This window comes from Myxine glutinosa, chromosome 7 (assembly GCF_964187855.1).
Source record: "Myxine glutinosa chromosome 7, kmMyxGlut1.1, whole genome shotgun sequence".
In the NCBI taxonomy this organism is placed as follows: domain Eukaryota; kingdom Metazoa; phylum Chordata; class Myxini; order Myxiniformes; family Myxinidae; genus Myxine; species Myxine glutinosa.
Window position 1 is genome coordinate 186,966,314 of NC_136267.1, and position 21,615 is coordinate 186,987,928.

General features: G+C 42.4%; 1 protein-coding gene across 1 annotated transcript in view; it reads right to left on the reverse strand.

The window, feature by feature from the left end:
* The window catches only part of SLX9 (SLX9 ribosome biogenesis factor), a 70,819-nt gene that overhangs the window by 13,851 nt on the left and 35,353 nt on the right, over positions 1-21,615 (reverse strand). Inside the window, exon 5 of the mRNA XM_078782628.1 lies at positions 9,971-10,033. Coding sequence (XP_078638754.1) covers positions 9,971-10,033 — 63 coding nt within the window. The remainder of the gene's footprint in view (positions 1-9,970; positions 10,034-21,615) is intronic.

Consider the following 21,615-nt stretch of genomic DNA (forward strand, 5'->3'; position numbering starts at 1 on the left):
TCTGCATCCAACAACTCCCACAGTAAACCCTCCTTTACGTTCCGAGCCAGCACATCCATCACAGTTCCGAGCCATCATCAGTGATGACTCCATCTACATCTCGCTGTCTGATAATATGGACCAACTTCTATCTACCCATCCCAACTCTCTCTTCCTCATATGTGATGATTTCAACTGTCACCATGCCAGTTGGCTGGGGGTGGGTACCTCTCTCACCAGCCATGGCTCTTCAGCAAATAGTGGGGGGGCCAATGTTTTCCCGTTGAATTCAAATGTTAATTTGTGGACACTGGTTGGGTTGTCTTTAGGGATGATAGAAGTTGTAGAAAAAATATGTCTCCATTTTTTTCAAGTTCTTTATAGCGGCCATTTTGGATTATCAAAATGGCGTTTGTTGAAAACCGAAATTGTCATTATCTTGGCTTCTAAATGACCTAGAGTGTTAATTTTGGTGTCCAAATGTACATATTTGCGGATACTTAATCCAATAAACACACATTTATACACCTACATATGATCAAAAGGGTTCTTATGGCAGCCATCTTGGATTTTCACGCACTTATGCCAACACATATATATATTTTTTTCCATCATTTTCACTTCTAAATCACATAAAGGCTGGACTTTAGTGTTCAAATGTACACTTATAATGTCTTTGTGCAATATTTTTAGTTGGCAGTGTTCATTGTTACATTGAAGGATCTCCATCCTCCTCATCATCAGTGTTATCGATTCCCATGGGGCGCTCCTGACCCGTGTTACCACACACCTCTTCATCTGCCCCACACATACACATCTCAGAACAGTTGAGATGCTGAGACCTGCATGAGCAGTGAGACATGCATTGGGTCTTCTTGCAGTTACATTTGATTAGATGTGTGATGGCAGCTGGGGCTGGAGGGTCCTTGGTTGTGATGGGCACCAGCTGATCTCCTTCTGCTCTCCATCCATGTTCTGTTGGTTGTGGAAGCTGGGGGTCCGGTACATCAGCCTGATGCCACACCATGGCCTGGAAATGTGCACGAGCAATGGCTTCATGTAAAGCTCCCCGTGTTGGTGGCAGCTTCTGTGCCTCTAGCTGTTTCTTGGTAAACAGTCTCCACCTCAGCTTGCCCACATCCACAACTGTAGTACGAGGCTCATACAGCTGGCATACAAATGCCTCAATGTCACTTTCTGTGTCAGCTCTCAGCTCCTCAGAGGCCCCAAGGTCATGAAACGCAGATACCACCTCAACAGAGCACCTATTGAGGGCTTGCCAACATGTGAGCTTTCCCTTGCCGGCAAACCGACCAGTCTGGTCTGCTCCCGTGAATGCATGGAATCCTGGTAGGGCTGCAGCCTTCCTGACACCAAGTTCATGTACTATTGGTTCCAGTGAGATTTGCCTCTTCTTGTTCCCCACACCCGTGATGAAGTATGTGTCTTTGCATAGTTCATGGTACCGGTGGAGTGCTAGGATGAATACATCAGTATCAGGTGACTGAATGTACAGCTGTGTTGCACCTCTTCGGACGGCATCTAGACTGTGAAGAAAGATCCTCGTATCAGCCTCCTCCTGGGAGCTACGGAGATGCTGTACATCCATGCAGTTGGAGAAGACATCCTGCCTTGAAGTGACGATGAAGACCTTGGTAGTCCCCTCAAAGTGACACAGAGCTTTCTTTGCCAGATAGACAGTTAGCTCATCTTTGGTGTTGGTGTGCGACAGGAACTGTTTTGCTGTCAGTTTCCCAATCGGGGTGCTGTCTTGAACGTGGTAAGCAGTGGGCGGCTTGCCACCTTGGCGCCTCTCCCGTGTGGCCTCTTTCAGTGAATTTGGCAGATCATATCGGTCAAACACGAGGTGGACTTCATCATACCCGTTGGTCTTGCAGTCCAGTGTTGCATTGAAATGGCCAGCCCACTGGGCACATGTTTTGACCCATTGTGGCTTACCCATTGCTTGCACTAATGCCATGCCGTCTATGACAGTCACCTTCTTGGGAGGGGGTGGAGTATGTTCAGGATTGTCGTCGTCTGGCTGCTGACCAGTGCCAGTTGACTTCTTGGGTAGATCTTCTAGGATGCCCATGAGCTTGCTTTTGTCTGTGCATGGTAGTAGTGTCCCAGCCATTGCAAAGAGGGTTCGTGGAAGCGCGGTGAATTCATATTGACCTATGGCATCCTTCAAGTTGATCTCTGGTCGTGAGCGGGCCACGATCAGCATGCGCGCAAACAGTGACCTGTCGTCTTTCAGCTCTACAACCTTGTCTGCCAGTTTGTGCTTCACAGCTTTCCTGGCACTCTTCCACATCTTCAGTTTGACCTTTCCCATTCTGGCCCAAAGGTTGATTTCATTTGTGTTGATGCGCTCTGCAACAAACGTGTTATACGCTTTCTGACCAATCTCATCTTGGTTGCAGACATCCTTCTGTACTTCAGCTGGCATCACCACCTTGGTGATGATAGTCGTCAGGTCTTCACCCTCATGCGTCATGGGATTCATGGACTCTCTGATCACATTCTTCAGTCGACGAATGCTGTCTTCCTGCCGAGCCCAGACTGTGGTTGATAGGTCGTGGTGCTCCTTGCGTGTAGCTGATTGTGAGCCAGCCATCTGACGGACTTCTTCAGCAAGCCTACTCAGCTCTGGTGCTGTCAGAAAGAACCTTTCGCGGGCACTGGCATTCTGGGTAATGCCCACAATACCCCCTGTCACCTTCATGATCCTGTTGATGTGCTCCAGTGCATGGTCCACACCTACAGCACAGAAGGGGATTTCATTCTTATGGACACTGAAGTTCCCATCCATGAACTCTTGGTAGATCCCTGGATCTGTCATCTTCAGGGCCTTCATCTCTGCAAGGTACCGGGGAGTCAGCCTGGCATATTTCTGTTTGTCATGTGCAAAGAAGTATATGCACATCTCATCCAGTGAAGACAGGTGAAGCTCAAATTGTCCATCACGGGTGGCACGGATGAATGTGTATATCAGCATTATCATCCGCATGTAGCGTCGCACAAACTTGAACAGTGGACTCTTGGCTTCTTTCCTCTCATCAAACTTTGCCATGGCCTCCAGGACTTCGTTTGACTCGAGGACAGCTAGCATGTTGTTCTGCGCGCTTGTCATCTCCTCTCGGTTGTGTAGATGACAGCTCTGGGCAACCTGTTGTGCTGACTGGGTACATGGGCCCCTCAGATGGGGATGCTCTTGGAAGAATTCGTCCACATAGAGGTCGAAGAGGGCTTGGACAGTGGTGATGTGGGCCTCCAAAGCCCTCTTCATGTGCTTGGCTTCCAGTATTTGTCTGGTCGTTGTTGGGCCATAGATATCAGCCTCAGACCAAGCCTCGTCAAGACCACTGTCCTCTATGGCATTCCCAGCAGCCCTCAGTGCAGCCATCACAGTGTGCATCTCCCCTAGTCGCAGTACCCACTTGCCTTTGCAGTCATCTCTGGTCATCTCCAGCTGTTTGGCTCGCTCATACAGGGCCATGTCTAAGGTGATCACTGTCTTCCTATCGGGACCCATGACCATGCAGTTGATTTGCTGTGTCTGTTTCAAGACTGTTATCAGTGTTTGCCATTCATGGGCTGGTGCTGCTACCAATGGCAGGGCGTTGACCTCTGTCAGAGGCTTCGAAGAGGAGAGCAGTGAGTTGTAGGCTGTCCAAGTTGGGATATCGTGATGCTTGATCCTACTGCCAGGTGGTTGTTTTGGATCGTGGACGAGTGACCCAACAGGGTCAGCATGCTGGGGTTCTGCAGCTTGCAGCTGGTCATCTGGTGGGATGATGTCGTCTTGTACGTCCTCAGCTTCAGCTGTTCGCATGATTGTGCGTGAAAGTAGCCACACTGTGTCCGTCGCAGAGTACGGCTTGGTGACATCTGGGTTTGACCGTGTCTTGAAGCTATACGTGGTACCTGTGGCAGATTGTTTGTTTGGTGCTTGGCAAGGAACAAAGTCTGGAGCAGTCAGAACCTTGAGTGAGCGGTGTCTGGCCTTTCGGTCATGTAGTGTCAGTGTTCTATGTTCATCTGTGGAGGGTGCATGTTCCCGTCGTTGGTAGAGTGCCCAGGCTGTAGCATGGAGTGTCCGCTTCCCATCAGGTGTGTCTTCATTGAAGTCACTGTTGTCCACTGCAAAGAAGACAAACGTCCCTATGCGCATGGTTCTTGGAAAGTATACACCCTGTTCTGTCGTAGACTCTATGACTGAGTTGGCCAGCTGTGTCTCCAACCGCAAGATCCGACTATAATCAACAGACAGACCGAACCCATGCAGGAAATCCAGAAGCTTCTTGTTTCTGGTGGACTGATGGACTACAATGGCAACGGCAAGCTGCTGTGGCCATTCTAAGCGATGGCGGAATGGTGCATCTGGCTCTTTGGGCTTGTACGTGACTTGGCGTTTTGACTTGTAGCCGTACATGATGTTCTGACTGATGGTTATAACATCTCGATGAATAGTGGCTGAGCGCATAGTCTCTGGCTCAATGCTCGTGGCTGGTCCTTCCAGTAGCCAGCGGAGGAAAGCATAGAGTACTTTGGGTACATGCTTTTCAGCATCATCAGTGTTCATTTCTCCTTCAAATTGCCATGGGTGCTTGTTCTGACAAGCAATGGCACTGCGGAGAACAGAGGCACTCTCAAACAGTTGTTCGATGTTTTTTTCATTTGTCTTCGTCATTGCATCTTCGACAGCTGCATCACGCACGGCAGTGGAGAATACACAGTCTGACTCGTTTCGACGTTTTGGTTTCATGAAGTGAACGTCATCAATGTGAGAGTTGATTTTCTCCTTCATGCCTTGGGTAGTAGGTGATGGGACATTGTGCACACCATTATTGTCAAGAATCCTGGAGTAAACCGACTTCAGGTCAGACATGTTGAGAATTTCACCAGCTTGGAGTAGAGAGCGAACAAGGCTGACAAACTCAATGTCTGCGGCTATTTTGATAACATTAGTTTCTTGCAGTATGTGTTCTTTGTCATCACTTGATGTCCCACTCTTGGGAGCACGTTGGACATTCTGCACCCAGCATGGGAGATGATACTTGACGTCGATCGCATGAGCATCATGTGCACTGATGGCAGCACTCAGCTGAACTTTCCACTTGTGGTTGCTGCCTTCTTCAACAGCTTTCTTCAGCTGTTTACCTGCGTTGAACGTGCATACAACATGTACACTTTCCTTAGTGACCTCTTGACAGAAGAAACAAAGGTCTCTGTTGAATGGAGTTGATGATGAACGTGTGAAGCGAAGAGTCTCGTCTTGCGTAGAACCTGAGGTACTTGCAGCGGCAGGTGCAGAAGAAGGACGTCCACACCTCTTATGAAGATGCTGGGTGTCGCCATGTTCGCAGGCTTTCTGGTGGCGAACTCTAGCACGCTCCAGGTGAGCAGTGTTGCATGTAGATCCATAACATGCCCGGTGCCACTTTGCTTTATTGTTCCTCAAGTCAGTGGCAGTGAAACAGCTTACTCGTTCGCTGATCTGTTTGAAGTCGGCATCACCATATCGTGCCCTCTCCTGGATGAACTGGAGAAACTTTGCATATGAGCCCAGTGCTGGCTCAGTCACTAGTGCACCTTGGGGATCCTGGCACTGAATGCAAAGTGTGAAATCAGTTTCTTTCTTGGTTTTCTTGCTTTTTGGCTCCATCATAGCTCAGGGTCACGAATCTGGAACATACAAATAACAAATAACAATTAAGATAGATGTGCATTAAGTTAGATTTTGGACACTGGTTCGGCTGTGCCATAAAAACCTATTTTTATCCCTTGTAGGTTATTAAAGAAGGTTTCATTCAATTCTCTATCCCCAAAAATGTACAACTGGACACCAGAATCGAAACTCTAGGTCATTTAGAAGCCAAGATAATGGAATTTTACGTTTTCGACATCCGCCATTTTGAAAATCCAAAATGGCCGCCATAAAGAACTTGAAACAATTGGAGACATATTTTTTCTAGAACTTATATCATCCCTAAAGACAGCCCAACCAGTGTCCAAAAATTAACAAGCAATTTCACCGGGCATTTCAATCTGCTACATTGGCCCCCCCAACTAAAAGGACTTCTGTGATTCACTGGGACTGACACAATCTGTCAATTTCCCAACCCGGATCTCAGTCAACAGAGAATCTTCTCTTCTGGACTTGGTTATGGCTAACTTCCCTGAAAATGTCTGCTGCTCTTCTTCTGCTCCAATCGGCTCTTCTGATCATGTGCTTGTTAAAGTGGACATCTCTCTGACCATTTTCAGAGAGCCTCCTCAGCGTCGACGAGTCTGGCATTTCACTCAGGCCAACTGGCACGGTCTTCAAGCAGCCATCAATCATCTGGACTGGTCTCCCATCTCTACTGCCTCTGACATCAACTCATCCTGGGAATTCTTCCAAAGTAAATTGCTCTCTCTCATGCACAGATTTATCCCTTCTCGTCTTCAGTTGTCATACCCTTCCTCCCGTCCATGGTACACGGAATCTTGTGGTGAGGCTATTGCCCAGAATCAACTTGCTTTCGTCTCCTGGAAAGCAAATCCAACGGAAGGAAATCTCATTTCCTTTCACAAAGCCCGAAACAAGTGTGTGTCCACCCTCAGGAGAGCCAGGAAACAATATCTCTCCGTCCTCAGGACCGAACTCTCTTATCTGTCTCCCTCTTCCAAATCCTGGTGGCGTCTGGTAAAATCTGTTTCTGGTGTTTGTTCCCCCTCCATCCCCTCCCTCACCTTAAATGGCCACACGGCTGACTCCGCACGTGAAAAAGCTGAATGCCTCAACTCTGTGTTTGCCTCTAAATCTTGTGTCCCAAACCCATCCCTCTCTGTACCCACCGTACCCAGTCGTACCCAGCTGCTCCTGGACTCTGTGTCCTTTCCTCCTGACAAGGTGATAAAGTTTCTGTCAACCCTCGACTCTGATTCTGCAACTGGACCTGACGGCATCAGCCCACGGGTCCTAAAATCATGTTCTTCCGCTCTTTCACTCCCTCTCTCTGTTCTCTTCACCCTCTCTTTTGCTCAAGGTCATCTTCCATCTGCTTGGAAATCTGCCAACATCACCGCTTTGCACAAAAAAGGTGCAAAAACAGATCCCAGCAACTACAGACCAATCAGCCTTCTCCCAATTATCAGCAAAGTCATGGAATCCATCATTGCTTCAGATATGAAATCTTTCCTCTTCTCCAATGGCTTGATCTCTGATCATCAATTTGGTTTCAGACCTGGACACTCCACTCTGGACAAGCTGCTTCTGCTTTCTCAACAATGGATGGAGGTCCTCAATGCCAAACAGGAAATTAGAGCAGTCTCCCTTGACATATCACGTGCCTTCGATACGGTCTGGCACCCCGCTCTGCTCACCAAACTCTCCTCTTTTGGTATCCATGGAAATCTCCACGCATGGCTGGTGGACTTCCTCTCTAGTCGTAGTCAACGTGTGGCCCTGAATGGGTTTCTCTCATCTCCTCTTCCTGTTCAGGCTAGAGTTCCCCAAGGCAGTGTTCTGGGCCCTGTGCTTTTTCTGGTCTTCATCAATGATCTCTCTGACTCTCTTGAAAATCCTCTCTATGTCTTTGCTGACGACTCTACTCTCTGTCGCTCCATTCTTCATCCCTCAGATCGGCAGTCTGCAGCCTCCTCACTCTCTGCAGACCTTGACAAAATCACAGACTGGGCAAACAAGTGGAACATGTCTTTCAATCCTGACAAATCTCACACTCTTACGATGTCTCTCCGAAAAGACCGACTGGACAACCCTCCCATCCACTTTCTGAATAATCCTCTCCAAGAAGTTCTGTCACTCAAGCTTTTGGGTCTCACTATCTGCCATGATCTTTCCTGGAAAAACCACATTTCAAATCTGGCCTCCAAAGCCAGTCGCCGACTGGGCATCCTCCGTCGTGCGAAGTCCTTCCTTGGCACACCTGAGCTCCTCACCACATACAAGGCTTTCATCCGCAGCTCAATGGAATACTGCTCTCCCCTCTGGGCTGGTGCTCCTGCCTCACACCTCGCTCGCCTTCACGCTGTTGAAACCAAAGTATTCAGAATCATTGGAATCTCCCGCGATGAAGCTAACTCCAAGGGCCTCTCAGTCACTCACCGCAGGCAGGTCGGTGGTCTTTCCGTCTTCTACCGACTCCTCTCTGGCCTTGCCCCCCCAGCTCTCTCTGGGCTCTGTCCCGCAAATATTCCTACAGGTCGCACAAGATCTGCCTGCAACCCTCTTTTGGTTAAACTGCCAAAATCAAGACTCTCTGCTCACCTTCACTCCTTCATTCCTCTTTTCTCCCGCCTCTGAAACAAACTCCCTCACTCTCTTCAATCCCACTCCACCCTCCAAGTCTTTAAAACAGCTGTTCACCACCATCTCTTATCTTCCCCCATCCAAAACCTTGATCTTTTCTACCCCCGATAATTTCACCCCAATTCCACTTTTTGAAATACCAACTTCTGTCCTGGAAGTCCTTGGTGTCCTTGTGCTTTATACTTCTCCCTACCCCCCCCCCCCCTTCCCATGCCTCCTCCCCCCGGGCCCTCTCCCTTCCACACATCTCCCTGCTCTCGGATGTTGTGTTTGTGTGCTTCCCCTTTTCTCCCCATCTTGTCTTCCGCTCCCTCTTTTTGTGTATTTTGTTTGTCTGGTCGATTTGTTTGTGAAGTAAATGTTAGCTCTTTCACGAGCCTCGATTCAGTATACAAAAAAAAAAAAAAAAAAAAAAAAAAAAAATTTGTAGTGGACTTAGTACCGACCCCTGATGCACTCCCACCTTCACCTCAAGCTCACTACTGTTCCCGTCCTTCGTCCTTACAGCTGTGCGCGCTCTTTTGTACATTGCCATCACCACTCTGATCAACCATTCCTCCACTCCTAACTTCCTCAATGCCCATGTCACTACTTCGCGTGGAACCCGATCGAATGCTTTCTCCAGATCAACAAACCCAAGAAACAACTTCTTCCTCTTCTCCATGTACTTCTCCTGCAACTGCCTCACAATAAAAAGCGCGTCTGTCGTTCCTCTTCCTGGCATAAATCCAAACTGCATTTCGTCGATCTTCACTTTCTTCCTTATCCTCCTCTCCAACACCCTTTCCAATACCTTCATTCCATGCTCCAATAACTTTATCGCTCGGTACGAGCCACACTGTAAAGGGTCACCTTTCCCCTTGTATAGAGGGACGAGGGTACTCAGTTCCCAATCCACTGGAATGCGGCCTTCTTTTGGTAAAAGCTATTGGTAAATCCCTGGAGGAAATATAATATTGGTAAGACAGACATGTTTTAAGAGACCAGCGCGATACATATCTTGGCTGGGCCGGAGAAAGCTGCATTTTCTGCTCAAGCGTGGTTTCACTTCATTCAGGAATTAAGACTAGTGGAGATTATTTGGGAATTTCTAAATCATCCCCTGCACAGTTCAGAATCGTCACCTTGTGATTTAATTTATTGAGACTATTCAAAGAACATCTGGGCACCACCAAGTTTACGAATGATAAAATCAAGGCCTGTGTACTGAAATGGCTGTGTACCTGGAAAAATGTTTTCTACACAAATGGAATCAAGACACGGTTACAATGATGGGACAGACAAGTGTGTACATGTGGCGGAGGAATATTCTGAGAAACAGCCGAGGATTGGTAGACCTGGTTGACGTTCTCATCTGAACTATTGGCTTTAAATCCCATTTCTATTATATGTATTTGTCCATTGGCTATAAAAGTCATTGTAATTCACAATAAACTGAACTGACGTCTATCAATGTGTTTGTTCTGCGTGTAATTTATGTGCAAGCTCCACTATGAGCGTTACATCAATGAAAACCCCAAAATGGCTTTATCCACATCAATCTTGAAATATCGAATTCTGTCATCGAATATGTGGACTTCTCACAAGCCTGGTTTTCACAACACTGCCAAGCAATCCATTTTCAGGTCCATGTGAACCCGCCATATGCATGTTGTAAGCATGTTAACTCACAGCAGTTTTCTTCGTGCAGCACGACTCATTCGGCCTTGCTTTGGCATATCCATTTTGCTGTCACTGCCAAAAATTAAAAGAGCATTCTCTGAGAGGGAAGTTCATATGGCAATGGGGAAACATTTAATAAAACATATCCAAGAACAGTTACAACTGGAAAATCCCTATGCACTACCGGTCAGAAGTTTTAGAACACCTCAATTTTTCCAGTTTTTATTGAAATTTACGCAGTTTAATGTCTCAATGTACTCTGAAATTAAGCAAAGAACAAATAAACAATTGGAGATAAAAAAGAAATCATATAATCATTTTGTTGAACAAAATTTAATTTAAATTTTAGACTCAGCAAAGTAGCCACCTTTTGCAGATATAACTGCCGAACACACTCGTGGCATTCTTTCTACAATGGAAATCAAATATTGTTTGGGAAGTTCTTCCCAACACTGTTGCAGAAGTTCCCACAAATGTATTGCACTTGTAGGTTGCTTTGCTTTCACCCTTCTGTCCAGTTCATGCCAAACCAGCTCGATGGGGTTTAAGTCTGGAGACTGTGCTGGCCATTCCATGATTTGAAGCCTACCGTCTTGTTCTTTTCTTCGAAGGTAGTTTTGACATAGCCTGGAGGTGTGTTTAGGGTCATTATCTTGCTGTAGGATGAACCCCTGACCAACTAGGCGTATACCAGAGGGTATTGCATGGCGCTGCAATGAACCAGGGGGGTTCACTCAGCCTGTCATCCTTCCGAGGTCGGCAAATTGAGTACCAGCTCACTGGTAATTCCCTGTTTATCGCAAGAGGCGACTAACAGAGTTGGCAGCAGGAAGGGCATCTGGCCATAAAACATTGCTTCAAAAAGGGGACCACGGTGCCCGAAAAAGGCCAACCCCTGCTCCGCGGGGAAAAAATGGCCTCCAAAGGTGGTTGTTGTTGTTTTGTATTGCATGGCGCTGCAAAATGCTGTGGTAGCCCTTTTGGTTCAGGGTGTCAGTCACTCTGTGCAAGTCGCCGACTTTGGATTCAGCAAAAGAGTCCCAGACCATCACGCTTCCTCCTCCATGTTTGACAGTTGGTGCCACACACTGAGAAACCATCCTTTTGCCTACTCTACGGCATACAAAAACCATGCGTGATGAACCAAAGATTTTAAATTTTGATTCATCGGTCTATAGGACCTTCTTCCAGTCTTCAGTAGTCCACTGGTGGTGCTTCATGGCCCAGGCAAGCCTCTTTTTCTGATTTTGCCATCTTAGCAATGGCTTTCTTACTGCCACTCGACCTGTCAAACCTGCAGCTCGAAGTCTTCTCTTCATAGCTGAAACTGAGACTTGCTTACTTCGACCAGTGTTAAGCTGTGCTTGAAGCTGTTGTCCTGTGAGCCGCCTATCACGCAAGCTGTTGACTCTCAGAAACTTGTCTTCTGATTCTGTTGTGGCTTTGGGTCTGCCAGACCTCTTCCTGTCAGAGTTTCCTCCAGTTTCCAATATACTACTTCCTGCAGTGCAATATTGTCCAAATAATGCTTCAGAGGGTGTAATAACAGTCTGTTCCAATACTGCTTTCATGCAGACAGGGGGTTTGTAATCAAGTAATCAGCAGAGGTTGGGACACCTGTAGGAATTGTTTGCATCAACTTTCAAGGCTTAATTTACTTACATTGCTGCAGAACAGCTGTAAGTTCTGAACCCATTACTTGTTCCCTGAAGAAGGCCTTTTTTTTTTTTACAATATAACTGTGCAATTTACATTATTTTCCCATTTTTGCTAACCTAAGCTCTTTTTTTTAACCTCAAGCAGTTTACTGCTCACCTTTGTACCATTTCAGGTTATTCACTGGACATCAAAACTGTGTAAATTTCAATAAAAACTGGAAAAATTGAGGTGTTCTAAAACTCTTGACTGGTAGTGTATACCAAATAGGAGAGCTGACCATGGTAAAGTATATACAATGCCAGGGTTTCATCAAAAGAGGCAGTCTTTGAAAGTCTAACAGCAGCCAGAGCGACCATAATTTGGGAGTAACATAGACCATTTGTGCTAAGGTGTGTGAAACGTGCGGTGGTGTAACAGAGACCTGCAACAGGGGTAACACAGACCATTTGGGCAAAGGTGTGTAAAACGTGTGGTGGTGTAACACAGGCCTGCAACAGGAGTAACACAGACCATTTGCGCAAAGGTGTGTAAAACATGCGGTGGTGTAACACCGGCCTGCAACAGGAGTAACACAGACCATTTGTGCAAAGGTGTGTAAAACGTGCGGTGGTGTAACACAGGCCTGCAACAGTCCACGACAATGAATGCTGGGGTCCCATCATGCGTTGCTTTTGGAGGGCATTTAGAGGTCGAACAATGTGCACGTCAAAATGGAGGAAAACATCTCATTAGTCGATTTATATACATGATCAGATATCTATCAAAATTGAAATAGCCAAGCAAATGTCAGTCGACGAGTCCAGAACGAAAACAAATTCCCAATGTTGTTCTGCCGTGCTTTGATGGTGTTTCACCTCCTCTCCCAATAACAGCTTTTGTACGAGACCGTGTTTTTTGTTGTTGTTGTTTTTTTGCATTCAAGATTGAGGCTCGTGTCAGAGCTACCACAGAGCTACCAGAGCTACCATAAATCACCAAAAAAAAAAAACTGACACATAAAACATATAATAAGGGGCGTGGGAGACAAGATGGGGAGAGAGAGGGAAGCATACAAGTACAACAGTAGAGAACAGGGACAACGGGAGATCTGTGGGAGGGAGAGGGCTTGGGGGAAGGAGGCATGGGAAGGGGGTGGGGGGGGGGAGAGGTATAAAACACATGGACACTGCTTAGACTTCCAGGAAAGAAGTCGGTATTTCAAAAAAGTGGATCTGGGGTGATTTAACAGGGGTAAAAAAGATCAAGGTTTTGGATGGGGGAAGATAAGAGATGGTGGTGAACAGGTGACCTGGAGGGAGGAGTGGGATTGAAGAGAGTGAGGGAGTTTGTTACAGAGGCGGAAGAAAAGAGGAATGAAAGAGTGAAGGTGACTAGAGAGTCTTGATTTTGGCAGTTTAACCATAAGAGGGTTGCTGGCAGATCTTGTGCGACCTGTAGGAATATTTGGGGGACAGAGCAGATGGAGCTGGGGGAGCAAGGCCGGAGAGGAGTCGGTAGAAGACAGAAAGACCACCAACCTGCCTGCAGTGAGAGAGAGAAAGGCCCTCACAATCGGCTTCATCGTGGGAGATTCCAATGATTCTGTAAGCTTTGGTTTCAACCGCGTGCAGCCGAGCTAGGCGTGAGGCAGGAGCACCAGCCCAGAGGGGGAGAACAGTATTCCATTGAGCTGTGGATGAAAGCCTTGTATGTGGTGAGGAGCTCAGGTGTGCCAAGGAAGGACTTCGCACGACGGAGGATGCCCAGTCGGCGACTGGCTTTGGAGGCCAGATTTGAAATGTGGTTTTCCCAGGAAAGATCATGGCAGGTAGTGAGACCCAAAAGCTTGAGCGACAGAACTTCTTGGAGAGGATTGTTGAGAAAGTAGATGGGAGGGTTGTCCAGTCGGTCTTTTCGGAGAGACATAGTAAGAGTGTGAGATTTGTCAGGATTGAAAGACATGTTCCACTTGTTTGACCAGTCTGTAATTTTGTCCAGGTGTGATTTTCGACAGTGTGTGATCCTGTGTACATCTGGGGAGAAACGACCTTGGCGCCAGTCGATGAGCAAAATGGCCTGTCTGTATCATCAATTTTAGGTGGGGCGTAAAACACGTCCCTACACACACTGAGGAATGGGGTCAGAGATCATATTATATTACCTTTATAGAGTGATTTTTTTTTTTAATGCAGTAAAATTAAAAAAAAATCCAGAATTTTCAAAAACTGCTTGCCTAAAAACTCGTGCAGCACCAAGAATCAATTATATAATCACTCACTCACTCACGGACAGACAGACAGACAGACAGACGCACACACACTTCCCCCCGTGTGTCTGTCTATCTATCTATCCATCTATTTTCCTTTATGTGTCGGTGTATCTATCTATCTGTTGTAAGAATGAATGGCAATGGCCTCGTTTAATGTCCGGGTATTGCAATTTTGTATTGCAAGTCTGTTGAACTATCTGAAGTAACAATGTGATCGATGTAAGTATGTGCTCTCACTTTTATGAGGGGAATGGTGGTTGAAGACTTGGAGTTGTGAATTTGGGGCTGGGATGGAAAGGGGGTTGGGGAGAAGGGGTTGAGGACTTGAAGAAGAAAAGGGGTACTGAGGACTTGAATTCAAATTTTATATTACGCAGCATTTCCATGGGGTCCCCACCATTATTGGGTCAAAGGACATTCATGTCAAACTCAAAGTATTCACAGCCCTTGAGTTTTTCACATTTTGTTGTGTTACAGCCTGAAGGTAAAATGGATTTAAAATTTTTTTTTTACAATTTATTGTATTAATTTATTTATCTGAGACAAAAACCTGCTCGTCGTTATTAAACCAAAATTAGAAAGAAATGAAAGCCTGCTTATCGTCATTAAACCAAAATTAGAAAGAAATGAAAGCCTGCTTATCGTCATTAAACCAAAATTGGAAAGAGATGAAAGCCTGCTTGTCGTCATTAAACCAAAATTAGAAAGAGATGAAAGCCTGCTTGTCGTCATTAAACCAAAATTAGAAAGAGATGAAAGCCTGCTTATCATCATAAAACCAAAATTAGAAAGAGATGAAAGCCTGTTTGTCGTCATTAAACCAAAATTAGAAAGAGATGAAAGCCTGCTTATCATCATTAAACCAAAATTAGAAAGAGATGAAAGCCTGCTTATCGTCATTAAACCAAAATTAGAAAGAGATGAAAGCCTGCTTGTCGTCATTAAACCAAAATTAGAAAGAGATGAAAGCCTGCTTATCATCATTAAACCAAAATTAGAAAGAGATGAAAGCCTGCTTGTCGTCATTAAACCAAAATTAGAAAGAGATGAAAGCCTGCTTATCATCATTAAACCAAAATTAGAAAGAGATGAAAGCCTGCTTATCATCATAAAACCAAAATTAGAAAGAGATGAAAGCCTGCTTATCATCATTAAACCAAAATTAGAAAGAGATGAAAGCCTGCTTATCATCATAAAACCAAAATTAGAAAGAGATGAAAGCCTGCTTGTCCTCATTAAACCAAAATTAGAAAGAGATGAAAGCCTGCTTGTCATCATTAAACCAAAATTATAAAGATGAAAGCCTGCTGCTTGTCCTCATTAAACCAAAATTAGAAAGAGATGAAAGCCTGCTTATCATCATTAAACCAAAATTAGAAAGAGATGAAAGCCTGCTTGTCGTCATTAAACCAAAATTAGAAAGAGATGAAAGCCTGCTTGTCATCATTAAACCAAAATTAGAAAGAGATGAAAGCCTGCTTGTCGTCATTAAACCAAAATTAGAAAGAGATGAAAGCCTGCTTGCCGTCATTAAACCAAAATTAGAAAGAGATGAAAGCCTGCTTGTCCTCATTAAACCAAAATTAGAAAGATGAAAGCCTGCTTGTCATCATTAAACCAAAATTAGAAAGAGATGAAAGCCTGCTTATCATCATTAAACCAAAATTAGAAAGAGATGAAAGCCTGCTTGTCGTCATTAAACCAAAATTAGAAAGAGATGAAAGCCTGCTTATCATCATTAAACCAAAATTAGAAAGAGATGAAAGCCTGCTTGTCATCATTAAACCAAAATTAGAAAGAGATGAAAGCCGGTTTGTCCTCATTAAACCAAAATTAGAAAGAGATGAAAGCCTGCTTGTCGTCATTAAACCAAAATTAGAAAGAGATGAAAGCCTGCTTATCATCATTAAACCAAAATTAGAAAGAGATGAAAGCCTGCTTGTCCTCATTAAACCAAAATTAGAAAGAGATGAAAGCCTGCTTATCATCATTAAACCAAAATTAGAAAGATGAAAGCCTGCTGCTTGTCCTCATTAAACCAAAATTAGAAAGAGATGAAAGCCTGCTTGTCGTCATTAAACCAAAATTAGAAAGAGATGAAAGCCTGCTTGTCATCATTAAACCAAAATTAGAAAGAGATGAAAGCCTGCTTGTCATCATTAAACCAAAATTAGAAAGAGATGAAAGCCTGTTTGTGATCATTAAACCAAAATTAGAAAGAGATGAAAACCTGCTTGTCATCATTAAACCAAAATTAGAAAGAGATGAAAGCCTGCTTGTCGTCATTAAACCAACATTAGAAAGAGACAAAAACCTGCTTGCCATCATTAAACCAAAATTAGAAAGAGATGAAAGCCTGCATATCATAATTAAACCAAAATTAGAAAGAGATGAAAGCCTGCTTGTCATCATTAAACCAAAATTAGAAAGAGATGAAAGCCTGCTTGTCGTCATTAAGCCAAAATAAGAAAGAGATGAAAGCCTGCTTGTCATCATTAAACCAAAATTAGAAAGAGATGAAAGCCTGCTTGTCCTCATTAAACCAAAATTAGAAAGAGATGAAAGCCTGCTTGTCGTCATTAAACCAAAATTAGAAAGAGATGAAAACCTGCTTGTCGTCATTAAACCAAAATTAGAAAGAGATGAAAGCCTGCTTGTCGTCATTAAACCAAAATTAGAAAGAGATGAAAGCGTGCTTGTCGTCATTAAACCAAAATTAGAAAGAGATGAAAGCCTGCTTGTCATCATTAAACCAAAATTAGAAAGAGATGAAAGCCTGCTTGTCATCATTAAACCAAAATTAGAAAGAGATGAAAGCCTGCTTGTCGTCATTAAACCAAAATTAGAAAGAGATGAAAGCCTGCTTGTCGTCATTAAACCAAAATTAGAAAGAGATGAAAGCCTGCTTGTCATCATGAAACCAAAATTAGAAAGAGATGAAAGCCTGTTTGTGATCATTGAACCAAAATTAGAAAGAGATGAAAACCTGCTTGTCATCATTAAACCAAAATTAGAAAGAGATGAAAGCCTGCTTGTCGTCATTAAACCAAAATTAGAAAGAGACAAAACCTGCTTGTCATCATTAAACCAAAATTAGAAAGAGATGAAAGCCTGCTTATCATAATTAAACCAAAATTAGAAAGAGATGAAAGCCTGCTTGTCGTCATTAAACCAAAATTAGAAAGAGATGAAAGCCTGCTTGTCGTCATTAAACCAAAATTAGAAAGAGATGAAAGCCTGCTTGTCGTCATTAAACCAAAATTAGAAAGAGATGAAAGCCTGCTTATCATCATTAAACCAAAATTAGAAAGAGATGAAAGCCTGCTTATCATCATTAAACCAAAATTAGAAAGAGATGAAAGCCTGCTTGTCATAATTAAACCAAAATTATAAAGAGGTGAAAGCCTGCTTGTCGTCATTAAACCAAAATTAGAAAGAGATGAAAGCCTGCTTATCGTCATTAAACCAAAATTAGAAAGAGATGAAAGCCTGCTTATCATCATTAAACCAAAATTAGAAAGAGATGAAAGCCTGCTTGTCGTCATTAAACCAAAATTAGAAAGAGATGAAAGCCTGCTTGTCATCATTAAACCAAAATTAGAAAGAGATGAAAGCCTGCTTGTCGTCATTAAACCAAAATTAGAAAGAGATGAAAGCCTGCTTGTCATCATTAAACCAAAATTAGAAAGAGATGAAAACCTGCTTGTCATCATTAAACCAAAATTAGAAAGAGATGAAAGCCTGCTTGTCGTCATTAAACCAAAATTAGAAAGAGATGAAAGCCTGCTTGTCGTCATTAAACCAAAATTAGAAAGAGATGAAAGCCTGCTTGTCGTCATTCAACCAAAATTAGAAAGAGATGAAAGCCTGCTTGTCGTCATTAAACCAAAATTAGAAAGAGATGAAAGCCTGCTTGTCGTCATTAAACCAAAATTAGAAAGAGATGAAAGCCTGCTTGTCGTCGTTAAACCAAAATTAGAAAGAGATGAAAGCCTGCTTGTCGTCATTAAACCAAAATTAGAAAGAGATGAAAGCCTGCTTGTCCTCATTAAACCAAAATTAGAAAGAGATGAAAGCCTGCTTGTCGTCATTAAACCAAAATAAGAAAGAGATGAAAGCCTGCTTATCGTCATTAAACCAAAATTAGAAAGAGATGAAAGCCTGCTTGTCGTCATTAAACCAAAATTAGAAAGAGATGAAAGCCTGCTTATCATCATTAAACCAAAATTAGAAAGAGATGAAAGCCTGCTTGTCGTCATTAAACCAAAATTAGAAAGAGATGAAAGCCTGCTTATCATCATTAAACCAAAATTAGAAAGAGATGAAAGCCTGCTTATCATCATAAAACCAAAATTAGAAAGAGATGAAAGCCTGCTTATCATCATTAAACCAAAATTAGAAAGAGATGAAAGCCTGCTTATCATCATAAAACCAAAATTAGAAAGAGATGAAAGCCTGCTTGTCCTCATTAAACCAAAATTAGAAAGAGATGAAAGCCTGCTTGTCATCATTAAACCAAAATTATAAAGATGAAAGCCTGCTGCTTGTCCTCATTAAACCAAAATTAGAAAGAGATGAAAGCCTGCTTATCATCATTAAACCAAAATTAGAAAGAGATGAAAGCCTGCTTGTCGTCATTAAACCAAAATTAGAAAGAGATGAAAGCCTGCTTGCCGTCATTAAACCAAAATTAGAAAGAGATGAAAGCCTGCTTGTCCTCATTAAACCAAAATTAGAAAGATGAAAGCCTGCTTGTCATCATTAAACCAAAATTAGAAAGAGATGAAAGCCTGCTTATCATCATTAAACCAAAATTAGAAAGAGATGAAAGCCTGCTTGTCGTCATTAAACCAAAATTAGAAAGAGATGAAAGCCTGCTTATCATCATTAAACCAAAATTAGAAAGAGATGAAAGCCTGCTTGTCATCATTAAACCAAAATTAGAAAGAGATGAAAGCCGGTTTGTCCTCATTAAACCAAAATTAGAAAGAGATGAAAGCCTGCTTGTCGTCATTAAACCAAAATTAGAAAGAGATGAAAGCCTGCTTATCATCATTAAACCAAAATTAGAAAGAGATGAAAGCCTGCTTGTCCTCATTAAACCAAAATTAGAAAGAGATGAAAGCCTGCTTATCATCATTAAACCAAAATTAGAAAGATGAAAGCCTGCTGCTTGTCCTCATTAAACCAAAATTAGAAAGAGATGAAAGCCTGCTTGTCGTCATTAAACCAAAATTAGAAAGAGATGAAAGCCTGCTTGTCATCATTAAACCAAAATTAGAAAGAGATGAAAGCCTGCTTGTCATCATTAAACCAAAATTAGAAAGAGATGAAAGCCTGTTTGTGATCATTAAACCAAAATTAGAAAGAGATGAAAACCTGCTTGTCATCATTAAACCAAAATTAGAAAGAGATGAAAGCCTGCTTGTCGTCATTAAACCAACATTAGAAAGAGACAAAAACCTGCTTGCCATCATTAAACCAAAATTAGAAAGAGATGAAAGCCTGCATATCATAATTAAACCAAAATTAGAAAGAGATGAAAGCCTGCTTGTCATCATTAAACCAAAATTAGAAAGAGATGAAAGCCTGCTTGTCGTCATTAAGCCAAAATAAGAAAGAGATGAAAGCCTGCTTGTCATCATTAAACCAAAATTAGAAAGAGATGAAAGCCTGCTTGTCCTCATTAAACCAAAATTAGAAAGAGATGAAAGCCTGCTTGTCGTCATTAAACCAAAATTAGAAAGAGATGAAAACCTGCTTGTCGTCATTAAACCAAAATTAGAAAGAGATGAAAGCCTGCTTGTCGTCATTAAACCAAAATTAGAAAGAGATGAAAGCGTGCTTGTCGTCATTAAACCAAAATTAGAAAGAGATGAAAGCCTGCTTGTCATCATTAAACCAAAATTAGAAAGAGATGAAAGCCTGCTTGTCATCATTAAACCAAAATTAGAAAGAGATGAAAGCCTGCTTGTCGTCATTAAACCAAAATTAGAAAGAGATGAAAGCCTGCTTGTCGTCATTAAACCAAAATTAGAAAGAGATGAAAGCCTGCTTGTCATCATGAAACCAAAATTAGAAAGAGATGAAAGCCTGTTTGTGATCATTGAACCAAAATTAGAAAGAGATGAAAACCTGCTTGTCATCATTAAACCAAAATTAGAAAGAGATGAAAGCCTGCTTGTCGTCATTAAACCAAAATTAGAAAGAGACAAAACCTGCTTGTCATCATTAAACCAAAATTAGAAAGAGATGAAAGCCTGCTTATCATAATTAAACCAAAATTAGAAAGAGATGAAAGCCTGCTTGTCGTCATTAAACCAAAATTAGAAAGAGATGAAAGCCTGCTTGTCGTCATTAAACCAAAATTAGAAAGAGATGAAAGCCTGCTTGTCGTCATTAAACCAAAATTAGAAAGAGATGAAAGCCTGCTTATCATCATTAAACCAAAATTAGAAAGAGATGAAAGCCTGCTTATCATCATTAAACCAAAATTAGAAAGAGATGAAAGCCTGCTTGTCATAATTAAACCAAAATTATAAAGAGGTGAAAGCCTGCTTGTCGTCATTAAACCAAAATTAGAAAGAGATGAAAGCCTGCTTATCGTCATTAAACCAAAATTAGAAAGAGATGAAAGCCTGCTTATCATCATTAAACCAAAATTAGAAAGAGATGAAAGCCTGCTTGTCGTCATTAAACCAAAATTAGAAAGAGATGAAAGCCTGCTTGTCATCATTAAACCAAAATTAGAAAGAGATGAAAGCCTGCTTGTCGTCATTAAACCAAAATTAGAAAGAGATGAAAGCCTGCTTGTCATCATTAAACCAAAATTAGAAAGAGATGAAAACCTGCTTGTCATCATTAAACCAAAATTAGAAAGAGATGAAAGCCTGCTTGTCGTCATTAAACCAAAATTAGAAAGAGATGAAAGCCTGCTTGTCGTCATTAAACCAAAATTAGAAAGAGATGAAAGCCTGCTTGTCGTCATTCAACCAAAATTAGAAAGAGATGAAAGCCTGCTTGTCGTCATTAAACCAAAATTAGAAAGAGATGAAAGCCTGCTTGTCGTCATTAAACCAAAATTAGAAAGAGATGAAAGCCTGCTTGTCGTCGTTAAACCAAAATTAGAAAGAGATGAAAGCCTGCTTGTCGTCATTAAACCAAAATTAGAAAGAGATGAAAGCCTGCTTGTCCTCATTAAACCAAAATTAGAAAGAGATGAAAGCCTGCTTGTCGTCATTAAACCAAAATAAGAAAGAGATGAAAGCCTGCTTGTCATCATTAAACCAAAATTAGAAAGAGATGAAAGCCTGCTTGTCGTCATTAAACCAAAATTAGAAAGAGATGAAAGCCTGCTTGTCATCATTAAACCAAAATTAGAAAGAGATGAAAGCCTGCTTGTCCTCATTAAACCAAAATAAGAAAGAGATGAAAGCCTGCTTGTCGTCATTAAACCAAAATTAGAAAGAGATGAAAGCCTGCTTGTCCTCATTAAACCAAAATTAGAGAGATGAAAGCCTGCTTGTCCTCATTAAACCAAAATAAGAAAGATGAAAGCCTGCTTGTCGTCATTAAACCAAAATTAGAAAGAGATGAAAACCTGCTTGTCGTCATTAAACCAAAATTAGAAAGAGATGAAAGCCTGCTTATCATCATTAAACCAAAATTAGAAAGAGATGAAAGCCTGCTTGTCGTCATTAAACCAAAATTAGAAAGAGATGAAAGCCTGCTTGTCATCATTAAACCA